Genomic DNA, 20,127 nt, shown 5'->3' with positions numbered 1-20,127 from the left:
AGATTCGATTTTTATTTTCAAAGCTAGATAGATAGAAATAAACAACGAATCAACAAATCGGCAAATTCATATTAACTGATATAATCTAACCTAACAGAACATACCAAACCATCCCCATCTCCATCCCCAACCCCAAGAACTTCTCCTACACCTGTCTATATCTTACCATACAGTCAAGAGCAGATTTCATCGGAGTTTAGTATATGCAATGGAATGAAATGAATAAGTTATAAGTTGATAAGTGATTGAGATAAATACAAATAGTCAGTCTAACTCTATCCGATCTCACTACCACGACTTTACAAACAAACAAACCAACAAGAAATATAATGAATCGGATTGAATTGGAATTTAGTGATTCGAAAAAGGGTAGGAATTACTAGTCATTGTTCACCGTGAACTTATCTATTACATACCTACCTGTTTATATTAATTTTTCTTATAATGATTGATTTGATTCGCGCTGGGATGACTTAGTATATGTTATATTATATCTAGAGAGGAATGTAGTATGTAGTATGTAGTATGTAGTATGTAATATATAGTATATAGTATATAATATATAATATTGAGATTGAGATGTTAAAAGAGGGATATGATGAGATGAGACGACGAGGTAATGATGTAGTAATATAACATAGGAGATACATTACATTCCCATTCTCCCTATCAGACGCAATCAAGCTCCATAGAAATGAATTTAGAGACTAGGAGAACGAGAACTATTACATTGATACAATTCAAAAATTACGCAAGAATCCCTTATTCATACCACCTCTTTGATTTATACTAATCATATAACCGAGAATACTACCTACACACTATAAAGGAGTATATAATCTCAATATCGCATCCTTGACATAGAATAAAAATTACCTAGGCAAGTAGCGTTGTTTATGTCATATCTATATCCATACCCTCCATACCATCATGCTCCATCAAACAGCTCCAGATCGCAATCGTTTTGATTATACATCTTCTACATATCTACCATGAGATATAGATTTCACACAATCTTCGAGTCTAAGATGACTCATAGCTGTAAGCAAATCATTCCTTGCCATGCAATATTTGAGATTCATAGGAATCAATCGTAATATTTAGGAATTAAGTACAGACTGGATGGAATGTCCTACGTATGTGTATATGTTCCTTGAAAATTCTTCATTTCATCTAGAAAATAATACAGATTCTTGATAGCTAGATTAGTAGACTTTCAGCCCAGATTTACGGTCAAAACTGATCCCGATCTGAATAAATCGATTGTCTTCAAGAGATAGATACAGTATCTGAACATAATATCCGGCTTAGTTCATGCTCTTAGCTTGTGTGTGATTTCGTAGCAGGGTAAGAATTGAATGGATAGGAAGAATAAATAGCAAAGCGATCTTGGATTTAGTAAAGATAGATTGGAGTGGTGGGGAGAAAGAAAGGAGTGTGAGAAGATAAAGGATATAAGCAGCTCCACAAATACTTTGAAGCCCTTGCTGTGTAAATAGCTTTCTAGGAACGGCCACTGGGAAATTTAAGAAGAGATAGTTATCAGAATATATTAAGATCGATATTGTCTACTTGTGTAAAATGGTGAGGAGATATTGTTCGCTGTGATGAGAATATGGTAGTATCCTTTTCATGGTGTTTACGATGTATGCATCACAGTGTGGGTGAGAGTTGGCATATCCAGCTTTATTTGGATATTGAGATACTGATATAGATCTCTCTTCTTGTGGGACATACGGGACTTGTATTTCCAAACTCATTATAAGTCCCTTGAAGAAAATCACTTGGATATGGAACTTCGACAAGTAACGCTGGATGATTGCTTCCACTTGGAGCCAAGATTCAAGAATATTAATTTCATGAGCGAGCAGATTTGTACAAGGTGACAATAAAGTCATTAGCCAGAAGACGTAAAAGATTATGATTGATTCCAGAAATGAACTCCTAATATGGGTATCAACCTATCCTATCCAACTCCAGATGCAAGTTTCCCAAAGTACATCAGTCCCCATAAACCCAATCTTAACGTCGAGTATCTTTCTGACCTATCTTCAACCAGATTACCATAAACCCTAATCACCTCCCATCCCCTTCCTACCCTTAACAACATTGACCACATCTTCCACATCATCCTCCTCTCCCAACGTCTCTACCTTCCCCCCACTACTCTTCGACAACTTATCATCCGTCGCATCAAATGTTTTCTTCGCCTCATCGATGAACATTTTCTTCTCAAACACCTCTGTAATTTTTCCTAAAAATGCTGGGTTCTTCCGACAAGCAAATTTAATATCATCGAGTTTTACTTTTTGTCGACCAGCTATTTGGGCTGCGCGAGAAGCTTCAAAACAGAGCTCGATGATGAAATCAGTTACTATTTCATCGAGGGTTTTGGTCGTGGTCTCAAGGGCATGGTGAACGTCACCGTGAGCGTGGAGGAAAGATTTTACTGCATTGATTAGATTAGTTTGGGTGTTGATTGGTAGGAATAGAAGAGGAAGCCATAGGGAAAGAGTGGAACGTACGTTCTGCTTCGGTGAAGTTTTGTTGACCGCGGTTCTTGGCTGCGCGAGCTCTTGGTTCAGACATTTCTTGAGCTAGGATGAAATTTGAATTTGGACAGCTGATCAAGATATGATGCGATGAGTTGCGCGCGTCTTGTAGAGAAGAAGTCTGATACTAATTGGTATGTTACGAAATTTGATCGTTGCAGTTCTGGTAGAAAGTTGTAATTTCACTCAATTTCTGAATTGATGAGTCCGCGAGGGTAAATATCAAGTGCTATAAAGTAGACGTATCCGCGCGTTTCTTATGATAGTACTGTCACTCTGGGAGGAAATCGAATCTTTGATATAAAGTAGAGTCGTGGAGCTGCCGCGAGCTACCCTACGATTATTAATTTATCCGGGATCCGGGGCTTGTGATAGTCCGGCTACCGATGGCCCAATGCATGTGAATGGAAATGTGTTTGATAAATGGTATTTACAGATTCATATACTGAGGAACACTCCAATCATCTAGAAGTTTTCCTGTGATTTTTGACTATTACCCTACAAAATGGTTTGTCAAGCCCAAAAATCCCAATTTAGGACTCTGCGTATGCGGATTCCTCTTGCGCAAATGTACTAACAAGCTATCTAGTCAGCTCTCTTCAATTTCCAATCAGCGCTACTAGTGCTCCTCCTCCTCATATGTACGAGTGCATACGCACACCAATTATTTCCCAATATTATGGATCGAAACAAGGAAGGGTATGATAGCATTTATTTTGCACAAAGCTGGGAACTGAAATACTGATGGAAGATAGTACTTTTACTGGGTTGTTCTGGAAATGTGCGAGGATAGGAGAGCGATTGAGTCCATATATAAGTGTTTGCTGTGTTGTCATGGCCGTGAGTTGTACTCTGCTCGGCTAGACTGGAGAATCGCTAATGAATGACAATAGGTTTCTCTGTTTATTGGTAACTGAATGTTTGGGTGAGGGAATTTGCATGGCGTTTGGAGGGGGGATGAATTTATGTCAAATCGAGGTCTGGATCTCAAAGACATTTGGCATAGGAGGTGTGCTTGGAACGTTATGAGAGGGTGGCATTTGAGCCAGAATGATAATACATTATACGCATAATCGAACACTATACCAGGTTATTTTACCCTCCCGCGCATTCACGCATGCCTTGCAGAAGCTATCCCTTTGCGCCAGTCTCCGGTCTCCAGTCTCCAATTTTCAATAACCAAAACACTTCGCCAATGCCCATTCGAATGCCCAGATATACCTAGAATACAACCAAGAAAGAAACCTTTGTAAGAACCCACTTGTTCTTTCAAAACAGAGCCAGAGCTCCTACGTCATGGTTCAAGGCACTGAACTTTGAATGCTGGCAGTATCCATGGTTTCATTGTCACCCCAAATATCTCGACTCTCTTGTTCCACAGATCTCATTGCAGAAGCAACTTCCTCCAACTTTACTACCACATCAAGAACTCCTTCATTAACCCTTTGGAAATACCTATCGTTAGCCTCCCTTCTCTTCCTTGCCAATACAATATCTGCTTTTGTGTCCTCTTCCAATTTACTGCCCATCCTCTCTCCGCCTCCACTATGAACCCCACTCGTGTTCGTACTCCTTCCTCCATCCGTTCCAGATGTCGCCGTCATTCCCGGTCCATCTAGAGCACTCTTCCCCTCACTTCCCAATGTCCCACCTCCAACGTCACCTTTACGTCCCTCGTCAACCACATCATCCGCTTCACTCCTAGCCCACGCTTGCGCCAAAGCTATTTGTGTTTTCCGCAATTCCTCTAAAGCTCTACTATGTTCGGGTCCAAAGACATGTGTCGCATGTACAGCACTAAGCTCAACTTCTTCTAATGTACTTTGCATTTCAGCCCATAATGCATCGGTTCTCGCAGCTTGTTTTTGTCCTTCGGAAGGAGCTTTCCCTGCGCGAGGAAGTGAGGGAATTGTATCGGTAGGTCCATCGAGGTTAGTTCGCAATGGTAATCTTTGGGAACGTTGACGGACGAGGGAATTTCTAGAATTGGTGGGATATAAGGTTGATGATTGATTGGATTGTATAGGTGCTAGAGCACCTTCTAATGATACGTGAGAGGCATTTTGAGAAGGTGTAGTAAAGAGTACTGGAGGTGGATCGCGACCTGGTCGCTTTGATTTCGATTTTGGTGATTGTTCCATCTTGAATCCCAGATTCAAAGAATGTATGCTGTATGATTGTAATAAGGAGTTTGGAGCTGTTGGATAGAGGCTATCAAAGTTCTTATCAGTGATTGTTATCGCCGACAATCTAAATTAAAATTGGTGCCTTAAAATAAAATCAATTCTGACTACTTTCAGGCCACAGTTTATTCTGCCCAGAAATTCATTTGTTCGCTTAGCGCATTTTAGCTTCACGCACTCATTGTGATTTTGAAATTCTTCTCTCCAGCTTTCGCAACGACATATCGACAACTAACCATAACCCATCAATTCCCGTTATCGCCTTAATTCGGTACATACCCAATTTCTCTACGATTCATACTCTCAATAAATTTCAATCAGCAGCTAATTCGAAATTTCTCAATAGCAATCATGGGTAAAGGAAAGCCAAGAGGTCTCAACGCCGCTCGCAAACTTCAAAACCATCGTCGCGAGCAAAGATGGTCTGATTTGTCCTACAAGAAGCGTGCTTTGGGTACCGCTTTCAAGTCCTCGCCATTCGGAGGTTCCTCCCACGCCAAGGGTATCGTTCTCGAGAAGGTCGGAGTCGAGGCCAAACAACCTAACTCCGCTATCCGAAAGTGTGTCAGAGTCCAGTTGATCAAGAACGGAAAGAAGGTCACTGCTTTCGGTATGTGGATTACTTTATATCATGGGATTCCTGCGAGATAGTGGAGGATGAATTGAAGACGCGCGGCCGAGAGAAGGATGATTTGGAGAAATGGGAGAATTATAAATGAAGAAGAGACACTAACATGAAATTTTTACAGTTCCTAACGATGGTTGTCTTAACTTTGTCGATGAGAACGACGAGGTCCTCCTCGCTGGTTTCGGTCGTAAGGGAAAGGCCAAGGGAGATATTCCTGGTGTTCGTTTCAAGGTCGTCAAGGTCTCTGGTGTTGGATTGTCTGCTTTGTGGAAGGAGAAGAAGGAGAAGCCAAGATCATAAACGAACATGTTAACGATTTTGCTTCTTGGGGGGAATGGGATATGGTGTTTTGCTGTCGCGACGATCGATGGCTAGGCTCAGAATCTACATATAGAGCATAGTACTTTCACACCTGCAGCATTTGGGAATGAATACCTCCATTGATCATGATCACCATCAATTTGTCTTCTGGAACGGATTTGGTTCGTGAAAATGGTTTTTGTGTGATGAATATCTGGGATATTGAAATGGAATCGACATGATGGCCGGCTGTTCGTCTTAAGTCCATTTTGGAACGAGTGGCAAAGTGTCTTTTGACTTCAGAATTTCCACGCACTCGGTCCTCCCACACGCTCAAGCGCGCAATGTGCCATTTTCTTAGTGACATCACCTCATCTAATGTCCCTCAGCCATAATATCGAAAAGTTTCTCACGAAAATGCAAAAGGAGCAATTGATATGACGCTCCGTCAGTTACCCGGGGACTACTGTCATGGTAACTACTAGGTACTATATATCTATCTTGTTAACAAACATCAATACTGCCAATGTATAAACAGTAACACACTTATATTCCAACCATTCCTCAATGCCTAACAGGTATACTTTGTTATTCTATGACCTTGCCATCTATATTTATCCTGGCATATACTTCCTAGTCAATAAGATGTCCAGTCCTCTTTTCTGCATGCCATGACCCTGAAACAGTCGCAATGCTACTGCAGACCCATGAGCTCTTTCCAGCCCGCACTCATTCACTCGTCATTACCTGAAACCCATCGTTTCGATGTTTCTTTCTGTATTAAAAAAGAAAATTATCCTTTCGAGTGGAGGTCTGGTACTACTCACAGAAGAGGAAACAAAACCGTAAGAGCTGCAGGCAAGCCCAATATGCTAAAAATCATTCTCCGAAAGAATAGTGATATATAATTGCGCGACTCAATTCTGTCTCCGAGACAGATTATTAAGGATTGGAGTCATGTTTGTAAATGCATCTTGCTGTAGCGTCGGCACATCTCAACCACTTCTGTTTCTACTCTAGTCATGCGGAGTTGTGATGCAAAAAATAGGTCGAATTACTGAAAATTCAATATTGCAGAATAAACATTAAAAAATACACTTTTATGTGATACACAGTATCGGCCTCCTCCTTACCCTGATCTCCATCTAGCCCTCCCGAATCCTCATACATTCATCGGAATCACATCACCTTCCCTTCCCTCATACTCTCTCCTACTCCTCCCAAACATTAATCGCCATAGCCAACGCCGCCACATCCGGCGTCCTAATATAATCCACCTCGATCAAATTCGGTTTTCCTGTTTTCCCTCTCCCGCGTACCAGTCCCCCAAAATTCCTGAACAAGCTCCGCTGCGCCAATATCGCATACCCGAGTACAGAATTCCACCAATTACCGATATCGGCTTCGAAAGTAGTCAATTGAAAGAGGATCCAGGATGATTTGTGCATTTGTGCGGGGTTTGTCGGGGTGATGGCGGGAGAGGATCTGTGTAGGGTGAGGAGGCGGAGCTGGGAGGAGGCAAGGTAGGAAGGAGAGTCGGTGGCGGAGTCGTGCCCGGTTACGGGGAGGCGGGACGCCGGGAGGGGTGTAAAGGTTATTTTGTAGTTGGTGCGGCGGGAGAGGGGTTCAGGCACTGGATTGAGGGGTTAGTTTAAGGTGGTCAGGATTCAATAAAAGAGTCTTGATATAAACAATATGTTCCAGGGGGTGAAGACGTAAAGATGAAGTGAGATTACGATATAAACGCTGCAATATGCAAAGGAGGGGCTAAGGATTTAAGACTGGATACAGAACAGAAGGGAAGACTTTCGAGATTGTAATATTCAAATCGATTGTAAAGCTAGCAATTGCAATGTGAAAAGACAAGTAATACTTACGAATGCCACCGGGAATGTTGGACATTTCCCGCTTATCGATAGGGGAAGAAGACAACTCTTGTGAGTCGAGCGAATCCATAGTGTTCAACGGCGCAAGATAATCATCTGAACTAACAGGATCGCAGCCAGCTGAAGATGCTATCAGAGTGGTATTTGCATCTCTTTTTCCCCTCCCAGGATGTGTCGGAAACGGTATCGGCGCATCGCAAGGAATCCTCACGAACACCGTACTATTACCCCCCTTGGTTATAAAAGTGTCCAATGGTAAAAGCGACAAATCCCAGCCCAATCTCCGTGGTTCCCGCCACGCATTACGAATTCCACCCAATAACTCCAAAAGCTTCATCCAGTCAATCGCATTAAATTTCCTCCATTTCCACGCATTACTTGCATCATGCGATATGTCAAGCACGATGAGTTCTCCGGGATGTGCTTTTGTAAACCTATTCACATCTTCAATTACACTCTCAATACTTTGACCTGTGGCACCCCACATTCTCCCCGAGGCAAATTTACCATGGTAAGTCATCCATTTTCCCTCATAAAACACAGGTCGAATATCTAACCAGCGGGCTCCGAAAATTAGTTGCATAAATACGGAATTGGCTTGTGTTTGTGTGTTGTGTAATGTGCCTGGCCCTTTGAATGAATTGCTTACGATACTGGCGCCTGCGTTGTGAGCCATGGGCATACTGATTTGACGGAGAGGTCTTGAGGAGATAGTGGAAAGAGTGTTTTGCATCCAGGGGATTGGAGGGTTAGAGCTGACGTAGGGGGTTGAGATACCATTTCCTGCGAGGATGAATGGATGCGGATGTTTTTTGCTATAAACCAGGTCGATGATTGAATTTTTGGGATTGTTGAGAGAGGAGAGGTTTTCATGATAGACAACCTCGATTTTGGTTGGATTTTGGCGGGCTCGAACGGTAAAGGATTCGGGGGATGAAGGATTATCGATACGATATGTTGCTTCGGCCTTTGCGTCCCGTAGATAGAGAATCCATGAGATATAGGATTCGGCGCTGGTACCTGTGGTAATTTGTTAGGATTGGGAACTGGCCATAAGGAATAGAACGTAGCCTGAATACCGGACGGAATGGTGGTATTGGGAAACCATTTCATGTGATGTGTTTCATTAGATATCAAGTGCCAGTCGTATGGAGTTCCATTGACGAGTTCCACATATGCTTTTGATGCTGCCAGAACCATAGGTAGCAGGAGCAGCAGGGCTGCAAATGCATGTCGGGTAAAATTAAACATTATAGATGGTATACAAGTGGGTACTACAACTCCTGAGATGCACAAATGCGTACGAACCCAATTACATGCAGAACTTGCAATGTTGATGATTCACAAGACGAGAGGACGAAGGAAACAGAATGCACAAGCTGGAAATTGCTAAGGTGTCAACATTGCCAACCCCAAGTTGTGTGGGAGGTGTTAACGTCATGATTAGGAATTTAGTGTACTGTCTACAAAAGATCGCCTACCGAACTGAAAATAGTGGACACTCCATAATTTTTATCGAGAACATCATATGCCTTATCGATTGCACCCGCACGATGGGGACAGCAATATAGATATGAATTGTGTTTGAAAAAAACATGGCCAGTAGCGGTCAAAAATGTATGACAGCAATATATATGAAAAAGCCTCGAAAGTTTGAGCGTGAAAGTTTGAGATTGTCTTGCAGACATACCTAGTACGTCATTAATCGTCATGCCCTAATGAATGGTACAAAGTTTGCAAGTTCAGGCGAAACAAGATATTCGAAACCCAACTTTGAATTGATATTTTTGTTACTTGTAAATAGAAGCCAAGGAACTTTCTATCAACAAGTTTGTCCTTATTGCTTAATCTTTCACCTTCTTTTAGCTGCTCCCCGGTACGAATTGCTTGAAAAGAAAAGAAAAAAACGGTGAGATTCGTAGGGAAAAGTCAGATGGTAGTAAAGTTTGAGAAGAATTTGGTTGCTTCGTAAAGCAGACAAATCATGTTGAAGTATCTCTGCAGAACAAAGTTTCCCATTGGAAAATGTCTTATCCTATCCAGAAAGTGGGAAATGCTGAAGAAGAAATATCAGACTCACGTGTCTTGCACATGATCGGAGCCACTAGCTCGATGCTTAATCCTCCCGCAGTCCCAGAAGGAAACTTCAATCAAGGAGAATGGGTTCTGAAACATGTCATTTTACTGCCTGATGATATGTGTCATCTATAGAGTATGAAGGGTGACATGAAAAATCAATCAACGCAATCACGACGACATGAACCTAAAAGATCCTACACACGTTAAAAAAAGTCAAAGAGCCATGGAATCCTATTTGATGCGATTCATGAGCAGATCATACTTTGTCTCTACCACGTCTACTCGGCAGATCTAGGGCCCTTTGGCAGCAACGTGAAAAGGTGCCTAGTGTCAGCTCTACTAAGCGCTTCTTCTCAAGCCTGAGCGGCTGAGTTGAGATCTAGTGAGGGAAGATACAATTAGTGCAGCTTAACTAAAGCAAAGCATAAAATTGTTGGCGCGTGGCAAGGCGGCTGGAATCCTGTGGCTCGCGTACGCGTTTCCCCTTTTGGGATGTAAGGTTCACACTAGCAATTAATGTCTGTTCATCAAATTTGAAGTAGGAAGATCAAATAAGCTTTTTGACACCCCTAGAAAAAAAACACCTTTTGCACTTTTTGATGGCGGTCCCTCAAATATACATGTGTGACGTGTCATGGCATGCTCTTTCAGGTTCAGGTGGTATGACATCGACGACGCGAACATATTCATAGGATACGTTCAAATAGTGGAAAGAAGCCGCAAATCTCGATCTCATGTGGACTGCTTACTTGTAAGTAGAGTTTATTTCAAGGCAAATATATCGAAATTTCCAGAAATAACTTGAATCTCAGCTCCGTCACAACCGATTTAGGCGATTTCGTCGGCTTCATCAATGTTTTGTATCTTTTTTGTACAATATGAGGCTCCACTGATCTCCCGTCGCGGAGATCAGTAATCATGACAAAATGTCTGGCAAGCATAGGTACATCGTATATCTGTACTCGGAAAGTTAATCCTGCAATTGGATAACAAAATTTAGAACAAAGTTTAATAAATTGATATAGACGAAAAAGTAAGATTTTTGCTTTGAAATCCATCACTCATACATGGACTGGTGGGGTGAATCCTCCGACTCGCGCGCAGTTGCTGGCCACGATGATTTCATGTAATCATTTTGTCTTTCTTTCGAGCTGTCCGAGGAGAACCCGCCCCCCCCCCCAAACCGAAGTCCAACCTACATACTTTTGTTTGAACTCCAGATGACATAGTAAATTTGAGAAGGTCGGCCAACAAAGGGTGGGCTCGAGATAGGGCTTGGGAAATAAGCGGATGACAAATGAGCTACCATCAAGTCATAGCCGTACTCCGTACGCGTATATTCTAGATGAACCAATCTATCAGGATTTGGAAACTCTTCATTTAGTGCTGAGTATTGCCGGGACTGTCAGCAAGGCAACTCGGCAGTATCATTTGCGTGTAGCAACTAATCATGAGCTGAGCACGTGCTGACGGCGAGTCAGGGGCACAAAGTTAAACTTTGCATTTGTCGCACCGCTCGGTTATAGACAACTACGACTCTACGCGAAGAAGTTTTGGACATTCTGAGACCAGGATCGGAACCTTGTCCCGAAAAGTTTAAAAGATTGCGTTGGAAAGTGTACCGTATGTTTTGCATTGCATGTTGAATTAGGATTCGCTAGTTGACAGCTGTGAACATGAGGCTCACTGTTGGAAGTAATCAAACCGGCACCAAAGTTCGCTTCTGAATAAAAGGGTTCTTCCCAGGTCCCAGTAAAAGATTGCGTAGTAATTACCAGGAGTGCGACGTGCGTGCATCAAACGGCTTCTTTCTTATCTGACCAACCGATATAACAAGTGCCGGGTTTAAATAATATGGTGATTAAATATATGAAGCACTCAAGGGACGGAGATATGTCAAAAAGAAGTAAGGGAGGGTCGCTGACCTCCAAAAAGTGCGGGGCGCGGGAGGGGGCCATCCTTTGGATGATGCTCCCTGACTCCTGAGCTCGTCTGCAGCGCGGAAGTATTCCACCAATCAAAGGGTCGATCACTTGAAAAGTCTGGATTTGGCTGCCTGTCGTTGTGGCTACAAATCCGAGTTTCCTCGAAATCTCCGAATTTTGTGGCTAGTGTGTCAAGGGCAAATTTTGAATTTGGATTTACAGATGCTTCACGAACTGCCCGTCGATAGATGGACCATATCACCCTTGAACACATGAAGAGCAAGTAAGGGCCAGAGTACCCGGGAAAATATCAAGGAGATTGTGAGGGAGGGGACGGCCAAGAGAGCCAAGATGATAGATATTCTGGGCAAGGAAAATGCATGTCACTGCACTCTTCCGTGGGAGCGGCTGCTGCGGATATCGCGGGCTTATGGCAAGGTCTGTCCTGTTTTTTTTAATCCAGGATGGAAATGAGGAGATTGTTGTTTGATTAAAGTTCTAGAAATCCGGGACGACTTCTCAATGCAGCACGGAGATGGAAAGAATACGGGAAAGAATTGCGAATGCATGAGCCGAGAAGGCGGAGATCATCATTTGGATCTTGATACAAACGATCGTTCAAACACCAAATGCATTGTTGTAACTTGTGAAATGTAAATTTCAAGAGTTCACCCCGAGTCCGAAGTTAACGTCGGATCCGACACAGAATCTTTTAAAATTTTGGATGGGGACAGAGAGGGGGAAGAAAATTGAGTTTGCTTCAACGTTTTGGTGATGTGGCGAGAACGATACTTTCCCTCGAAATCCAGACGTCAAAACTCAATAGAGTATTTATCTAGTAATTGAAAAAAACCTGAAGTTGTTGAAAAAGTTAATCATATAGCGAAGTTTAACCTTCAGCCAATAAATACCTGAGTCAGCACGAGACATTGACTTTATGCCTTGACTGTGCCTGATTCTGGGATTGCTTATGGTTGAGCAGATGCTTTCCCAAGTCGATAGCGCCTTTCCTCGTGACTTCAATTGATCCAGTATCGAAATCAGATATTGAACAGTACTGGATGTGCACTATACGTCCCAACGGTGGGTGTATCTGTGAACCCCCCTCGCCCCCTCAGCCCCCTAATCTTAAAACAACTTACGAGTTATGTTATAGCTTTGAATATCTGTTCATTGATCGGTCATGGATTGATTCATGGATGGAAACTCTCTTTTAATTCAAATATGGTGATGAGAGCCATGAAGAGGTTGATGTGCGAAGAGCGAAGCGCGAGATGATCTGAAATCACAGGGGAGACGATTATACTTTATTTGTTCCCCATTCGCTTAGCAGCAGACTATGGCTGAAGTGGCAGTTGCTCCGTGCTTCTGAGGAAGCTATTAATCATGCTAAAATTATACAGCTCTAATCTTCGAGATGGTTTCCAAATTCCTAATATATGTCGTTCTTTTCGGTTATAGAGTTCTGCACTCCGTCTTAGCCTAGCGAATTCCATGCTGTTGCTTCTTTTGCCACTAGAACACTTCGGAGGCCCGTTTAGCATGAATGTCTGGCCGCCGGGATAAAGTCTCCGATGAGTCAATGTCATATCAAATTTTATATTGAGATATCTCAATCAGTGTTGGATTTATGTAAGGATTCCAGTCAGTCAACCGAGTACGTGTGTACGCTGAGGATCGAGATCTGATTATCAGTAGATTGTGCTGTCGGATTGAGGCGTTGTGCTCCGGTCTTGTATTCCTGGTCTAGATTGCTAATTTAGGGTCTTTTTGCAGCTCTGCTGCATCTAAACCCTATCATCTAGTCAAACCTTACATACGACAAAGACCTCGGTGCTGTAATGGTGGTGGTGGTGGTGGTGGGCAAAAGTCGTAGGTTCAAAATCGATGGACCAGTCACTAGGTCACAGTAGTCGGGTAAAAGTATTGGGATGCTAAGAGACAGATGTATGCAAAAATCTCGGTGTCAGAGTTTACTTTTACCATCGGTACGCGGGAGAAACGAGATGAATTCGATTCAAGCAAATATCGCAAATTTGCATAAGACGTTTAACTGTTTAACTTTGGGTTGAAACTCCATATTTACTGACTCGACGAATCGACCTATTAGTTAAATTTGGTCTGAAAAATGATGATGTTCTGATTCCCTGTTGTCCCCAGGGCCCAGGAGCTTTGATATTTGACTCCACAAGCACTTACAAGCATTTTCTTCCTGTGACAGAGCGCGGAAATGTTCCAATTTAATTGGATCTTATACTTTCCACGATACCAGGGTTCAATGTCTGTAATAAGATTTTGGAGACCTATCAGGCGCAAGTCATGAACTTACACTTTTGGAATCTTACTATATAGGACACAACCTCTTCAAGCCATCCTCCCTGCTTTTGCTTCACTCTTTCCAATAGAAATTCTCTTTCCATTACATATCGAAATCATATCGAATCCACTCCTTTAAGATCTCCACGCCGAACCCAAGCAGATACACAAAAGCGTCGAATCCATCCATTCATCTACGATTACCTTCCCAGAAGAGCTATTGGTCGGACAAGTTGAGCTGCCAGTGCTTCCGCAATCAGGCAAAAGCCCGAATCACATCGAGATCATACAGAGTACTTAGGTACTTATCATATGACAGCTAATGCAACTCGAGAAAACCATTCCGTTTACTACATATTACTCCGTCACCATGCCTTTCATTCAAGACTCGCACCTTCCTCTTTCGTCGTTTGCTAAGACGCACCTCGATAACCCGGATCACTTCGACCCTTCCTTGTCACTCCATACGATTATGAACGGCCATTTAACTAGCCAAGAGGCGTATAGACAAGCTTCTGTCGGCACTCTTTCAGTATCTCAAGCTTTGGAAATTGCTCGAGACAGTGAGGAAGAAATCAGAGACCCAATCGTCATAGGTGTCTTGGAAGTCGCAATCAACAACATCTGGAGGAAGCTACAAGAAGAACCCACCACATATGTGATGACCCGCGAAGAATTTGGTGTCTTCAATTACTTTCAAAATCGATTCCAAGGGGTTGAGCTCGCAACCGCAGCGCGAAAGAGATATTGGGATTCCCAGCACAGTTGAGAAGTGCCACACTCGACGGTGCCACAGTGGCTCAATTGATTACTGACTTACTGCACCCTCATCCTTACCTTGTTTAACCCACCCTTGTTCCCCGGTGGATCGTTTCCAACTTCAGCATTTACAATGTCAGCAGGAACCGAAGATCCGTCTGACTCAAAGGGCGATACTTGTATTGGTGATCATCTTCGACTTGTTGATACCAATCGTGAGCCCGACAACAAAAATCGAAAAACAATCAAAAATATCAAAATATTCCTCCTTATGTTATTTAGCTGCGGTCTGTCATTGTTATGGCTTTCACGATCATGCTCTTTAGAGGACGTGGAGGATATTTCACCAAAATCGGACTTGGTCAAATATTCTGCTGCACCAGCTCCCTCTGCTACTCCCACTTCCGCAGTACTTGAGGTATTTCAGGTTTATCAACCGGTTCTCATCCCACCTGGTGTGTCTGATGAGACAGCATCATATGATGGAGTCGAGGAGACGTCGATAATCGCGTCAACAAATGTTGCTACAAGCTGCAAGGTTGTTTTGATGGAACACACCTTTGGCTACAGCTATGGCATCCCATTTGTTGGTATGGAATTCATGTATAAAATCTTGCAATGACAAATCAGCTAATGATCTTACAGGTAATTATACGCCTCCTAGTTGCACGTTCAATAGAGTCGTTATGAATTTCACAGTAACTTCAAGTGGCCGTCAATTCGACCGACTCGCAATCATGTATCTAGGAGACTCTGAAGTTTGGAGAACATCTACCGCCGAACCAACTACGGCTGGAATTAGATGGGAATATCTCAAGGATATGACGGAGTATCTTTATTTTTGGAACTCCCCTCAAACGCTCATCTTTGATCTTGGAAATCTGATCGATAGCACCTATACTGGATATTACTATACCACGCTCACAGCTACATTCTTCACGAGCCAAGAAACCGTCGAGCCGGCTGATCTGATCCTTCCAATCTCCGCCAGGCACGGTGCAGAAGACGCTGTGAGTGTTTTCACATTACCAGGTGATAACGCCACAAACACCATTAGCTTCCCACAGAACGCCAATCGCGCCGTCTTCTCTATCTCGGCATGTGGTCAGTCAACTGAGGAATTTTGGTGGGGCAACGTGCTTCAGTCAGACGTCGAAACATTTGAGGATTATGATGGAACACTTTATGGATACTCGCCATTTCGTGAAGTCCAGGTTTTGATCGATGGCCAATTAGCCGGTGTGCAATGGCCATTTCCAGTGGTCTTTACTGGTGGTATCGTACCAGGACTTTGGAAACCAATCGTAGGACTCGATGCTTTCGATCTACGTGAACACGAGATCGACATCACACCTTGGCTTCCTGTCCTCTGTGATGGATCTGAACATACCTTTGAGATCCGAGTTGCAGGTGTTATAGACGATGGTGAGGGAAGTGGTACCCTAATTGATACAGTAGGTAGTTACTGGCTCGTCACTGGCAAAATCTTTATATGGCTTGACTCCAATGACTCTGTCACTACTGGAACTGCACCCACACTCTCGCTTCCAGCTCCTATCATCACTACTTCACAAGTCCTCACTAAAAATGCAACTGGCGCAAACGAAACACTCACTTATACAACAAACGTTCAGCGTTCGCTCTCTATCTCATCTACCATCGTTACGGAAAATGGCACTTCGACTTCAACATGGACTCAGGAATTAAGCTCTTTGAACTATGGTCAATACACCACTTTTGGCGCCATTCAAATAAACAACGCAACAACCCATGGCGTCGATACCTCCATAATAGGAAGTTCCACAAAATACAAGTCCGAATATACATACCCCGTCTGGGTGAACACAACATATCTAGTCCTTTCCTCTACAAACTTCACCCTTGATGCCGTCATAACCCGCGGCCTCGACCTCCTCATATCCGGAGCCTCAGTCTTTCCAACCGGACTTCAACCGTTTGCTAATCTACCCTCCTCTGCTTCTCTCATCTCCGGGTTCTCGGGAACTCGCCTCTCAACTACCCAAGGTGGATCAGCTCATTACTCGGGTACTTCAGCCGGCAGTTCCGGATATGGAAGCACAAGTCAGACTTTTGAATTTGGTGGATTGGATATTAACAATGATGCAATTGATACGGAATTGTATTACCGAGATGTGGAGGCAGTCAATTCAACGATTGTTTATGATGAGGAACGATTGGTCGGTGTGGAGATCGGCAAATACACAAATGGTAGACCTGGCGGGGCATATCTAAGTAAGGGTGTGATGAGTGCCAAAGAGGCAATTGGGAGGGGAAAGGGAAACCCAAAGCAAATGCTTGTAGGTGGGGGGTCTTAGATTGAGGGTTTGACAGAAAGGGAAGTGGGGTAGGTAGCAGGGAGTGGAAGGTGGGGCCGATAAGAGGGGAGGGAGAATGGCGAAAGGGCTATGAAATCATACCCGTCAGCTAGTTTACTTCATGTCGCTCATTCGGAATCAAATCCTCGCATGTGCTTGGAGAATCGGTTCTTGGCTTATTTTGTTTGAAGCATCGTTATGTTGCTGGGGGATTGAGTTGAATTCAGTTGCTGTATATACTTTCTAGCTGTTCAGTCAGTACATAAATTATCATAACCATTCACATTATACAGTCGTTTTTATGCAAAGGATGATCCGTTGCTTTCTGAGTGTGGGATTAAGTATCGTATATGCCCCTTGTACACTCAACTAATAACCATGTTAAAGTTCAAAACATGGTCATCAGCTGCTATGGCGGTTGTGTAGGTTGTAGGTGTGAAAGTTTATGTATACATAGACCTCCAGGTCGTCGTCCTTATGTCGCTAGACTTAAATTCGTTGCTGAGGTCACTTCAGGTTGATGAAGTTCAACCTTTGGTATATGTATTTCCACTTCTCAACGTCAAACAACTCGAAAGATCTAGATACATATTCACATCCTACTAAAAATATCACACATGTTTTTGTCCGCGAGGGAGTTAAGGTAAAGACCGTGGTGATACTCTCTGGTATTGGAAAAATGGCCCGCTCTTGATAGGAACTGGCAAGAGCGAGCAAGTCCTTTCGTCTCTGGATATTTATTTCTTCGTGGCAACAGCTAAATGCGTACAAACTTCGACAAGGCAGTCGCATTTAAGTTGTATTGTTTGTATCACCATTAGCAAATTGTTTCGTCTTGTCTCAGCATAGAATAACTTTCATACCTTTGCCGTATGCAATAATCATCTATCTTAACCGATATCCAACTCTTAACCAAGAAGACTATTCTAGCTATTATTTCTTGGTCGTCCTACCGTCGTTGACATTGATATCAGAATTACCATCCTCTTCCAAGAATTCCGATTCGCAGTTCTCAAAGAGCTTCTTGACTTTCCACTTGGTTTACTGCGGTGATCATGGGTCAACTTATTCACGACCAGTCGCTCTGCGAAAGAGCCAAGCGATGCATTGACAATAAATCAGATTGTTCAAGTTCTCAACCTGATCGAAAGAGTGTTCATTTGAGCAATGAAAATCAAGGACCACCTGTGGACAGGTCTGCTAATCCAACTGTTCCCAGACAATTTTCCCTCGATGGAGCTGCCCCAAACATGTTTCCTAGTGCTGGATATTTCCCTCTTCAAGGTGCTCCCAATCCAGGTGCTCCCACATACCCAAATCTCAGCAACTATACCCTTGTCCCTATTCCAGATTCTGCCCGTCAAGCTGTCCCAAATCGACGTCGCACCCATACATTTGTCCCAGTTCCAGTTATTTCCGATGAAGATGTCGCTAGCCCAAATGCCTTAGATGTCTCTAGCCCGACTGCCTCAGAGCAAGCTATCTCCAACTCTCCTCAAGCTGTGACTGTTGATCGAATTAACCAAGCTGACGCTGATCAAGCTCTCGTCAATGAATTTGCCACTGTGCTAGCTATAGCCAGTCAAATTCCCGTCCATCAAGCTGCCGCCATGCAGAGGCCGGTCAGATTTACAGTCAATCAATCAATGGCACCCTCCTCTAGGAGTCTCTCTCTTCAGATGTTGACGATTGCTGAAGCAGGAAGTGAATTATTGAGGCGGTGGGACGCTTCGTATTATACTCATATCAGCATAAATGAGATCTCTTTCACACTGGACAATCAACCAATAGCTTCTGATCAAACTGATGCGCCTTTTACCGATCAAGCTGCCGCCGATCAAGCTCTCGTCAATCGAGCTATCATAGAGCTAGCTACCGTCGACCGTCTTACCGACACCGCCAATCAAGCAACCGCGGGTTTCTTTGTGAGGCTCTACTCTGGGCTGTTTAAAGCAGGTGGAATTCAACGCGACACAGTGAGACGTTGGATCCAATCGGGCAATGCCCGTTTACCCGCCAATCTAGACGTTTCACGACTTGCAGTTGCATTAGTTGAGAACCCTAGTGGGGCACAAATCTTCGCACAATCGTCGACGACTATTCGAGCAGTGGACGCTTTAGAAAGGGACTTCCAGCTTAGGATCCAACAACAGCGACAGTCAATATCATTATCTCAGCAAGAGCAGCCGAATGATTCCAGCTTGCGCCACAGTCAGGAGGGACCCGAGGCCGTTGAAGAAGTAAGGGACGAAGATCAAGACTCTGACGCTGCAATTTTGTTTCCTGACAACCCATATCTACGTGGATTTTCAAGGGAAGAAATGTATGCTCAAACCTTGAGGAATCGTTATGCGAGTAATCAAGGATCTCGTCGAGGGATGGATGGTGCGTCTTCTGAAGAGCATCGCCGCATGGAGATGCGTAATCGTGGACGAAGAAATGCCATTCAATTAGGAAGTGATGCATTGTCTCCAGGCAGCAATACCACTGCTACTTATTCTGGACCTCTAGATGTTGATGGTTCATAGATGTTTTAAGACAGTCGGTGAATCATCAGAGTACAATTGGCGACGGTTCAACAGATAGGAGGATTGCATATTCGAAGAAGTACGTGGACAGCCTGGACTTTGAATGAATGGCTTTTTGAACATCTTGTCCCATTTGTTGATTGATACTAACAAAAGTGATAGCAAATGGGAACATTAGAGATCAAGGATCTGCAGTATTACATCTGGATATTTGAAAAAGTTTCCTCGGTGTTGGGAAATCAGCGTGGGAATATCATTTGCACTAGCAATCCATTTCGATATTGATGGAATTCCTGTAGCATTACGAAATGATTGAAGAAATATTGTATGCACTAGCAGCACGATTCGATTGTATACAGCCAATAATACTTGATTAATAGCATTACTTTGTACTTCGTCCTGCTCCAATATAGATTGCAAATGCGTGAGATCACGCGGTCCCGTACTTGAGATGTCCATTTTTCATATGCAGAACCAAGAGCCATACTTTCCTTGTATCAATATTGACCTTGAGGTATTTTTGAGTTCTTCAATTTGAGACAAGTGAGTATATATAATGACTATACATTAGCCATTTGACCTAAAGGATTGCATTGGTGAAATGAGTTTCGAGATTCAATGCTCAAGTATAGATT

General features: G+C 43.2%; 8 protein-coding genes across 8 annotated transcripts; 5 read left to right on the top strand and 3 right to left on the bottom strand.

The window, feature by feature from the left end:
• Positions 1–2,072: 2,072 nt before the first annotated feature.
• On the bottom strand, positions 2,073–2,589 carry EAF01_005932 (uncharacterized protein; the record flags this gene model as incomplete). The annotated part of the gene is made up of 2 exons (XM_038914186.1): positions 2,073–2,449; positions 2,526–2,589. The coding sequence occupies 2 exons, from the start codon at positions 2,587–2,589 to the stop codon at positions 2,073–2,075; spliced, it is 441 nt and encodes a 146-aa protein (XP_038770635.1).
• A 468-nt stretch (positions 2,590–3,057) lies between these two features.
• EAF01_005931 (uncharacterized protein) lies at positions 3,058–3,469 on the top strand (the record flags this gene model as incomplete). Its single annotated transcript, XM_038914185.1, has 4 exons — positions 3,058–3,060; positions 3,142–3,251; positions 3,308–3,392; positions 3,446–3,469. The coding sequence occupies 4 exons, from the start codon at positions 3,058–3,060 to the stop codon at positions 3,467–3,469; spliced, it is 222 nt and encodes a 73-aa protein (XP_038770634.1).
• A 384-nt stretch (positions 3,470–3,853) lies between these two features.
• EAF01_005930 (uncharacterized protein) lies at positions 3,854–4,693 on the bottom strand (the record flags this gene model as incomplete). Its single annotated transcript, XM_038914184.1, has 1 exon — positions 3,854–4,693. One exon carries the CDS (start codon positions 4,691–4,693, stop codon positions 3,854–3,856), a length of 840 nt encoding a protein of 279 aa, XP_038770633.1.
• Positions 4,694–5,086: 393 nt separating this feature from the next.
• Positions 5,087–5,663, top strand: EAF01_005929 (uncharacterized protein; the record flags this gene model as incomplete). The annotated part of the gene is made up of 2 exons (XM_038914183.1): positions 5,087–5,345; positions 5,485–5,663. The coding sequence occupies 2 exons, from the start codon at positions 5,087–5,089 to the stop codon at positions 5,661–5,663; spliced, it is 438 nt and encodes a 145-aa protein (XP_038770632.1).
• A 1,211-nt stretch (positions 5,664–6,874) lies between these two features.
• EAF01_005928 (uncharacterized protein) lies at positions 6,875–8,800 on the bottom strand (the record flags this gene model as incomplete). Its single annotated transcript, XM_038914182.1, has 3 exons — positions 6,875–7,296; positions 7,541–8,569; positions 8,629–8,800. The coding sequence occupies 3 exons, from the start codon at positions 8,798–8,800 to the stop codon at positions 6,875–6,877; spliced, it is 1,623 nt and encodes a 540-aa protein (XP_038770631.1).
• Positions 8,801–14,191: 5,391 nt separating this feature from the next.
• EAF01_005927 (uncharacterized protein) lies at positions 14,192–14,638 on the top strand (the record flags this gene model as incomplete). Its single annotated transcript, XM_038914181.1, has 1 exon — positions 14,192–14,638. One exon carries the CDS (start codon positions 14,192–14,194, stop codon positions 14,636–14,638), a length of 447 nt encoding a protein of 148 aa, XP_038770630.1.
• Positions 14,639–14,761: 123 nt separating this feature from the next.
• On the top strand, positions 14,762–16,964 carry EAF01_005926 (uncharacterized protein; the record flags this gene model as incomplete). Its single annotated transcript, XM_038914180.1, has 2 exons — positions 14,762–15,218; positions 15,274–16,964. The coding sequence occupies 2 exons, from the start codon at positions 14,762–14,764 to the stop codon at positions 16,962–16,964; spliced, it is 2,148 nt and encodes a 715-aa protein (XP_038770629.1).
• A 1,055-nt stretch (positions 16,965–18,019) lies between these two features.
• Positions 18,020–19,492, top strand: EAF01_005925 (uncharacterized protein; the record flags this gene model as incomplete). Its single annotated transcript, XM_038914179.1, has 1 exon — positions 18,020–19,492. One exon carries the CDS (start codon positions 18,020–18,022, stop codon positions 19,490–19,492), a length of 1,473 nt encoding a protein of 490 aa, XP_038770628.1.
• Between the last annotated feature and the right edge of the window lie 635 nt (positions 19,493–20,127).

This window comes from Botrytis porri, assembly GCF_014898465.1.
Source record: "Botrytis porri strain MUCL 3234 chromosome Unknown BPOR_007, whole genome shotgun sequence".
NCBI classification, from domain to species: Eukaryota; Fungi; Ascomycota; class Leotiomycetes; order Helotiales; family Sclerotiniaceae; genus Botrytis; species Botrytis porri.
Note: the sequence above shows the minus strand (reverse complement) of the source record. Positions and strands in the feature narration are given on the sequence as shown.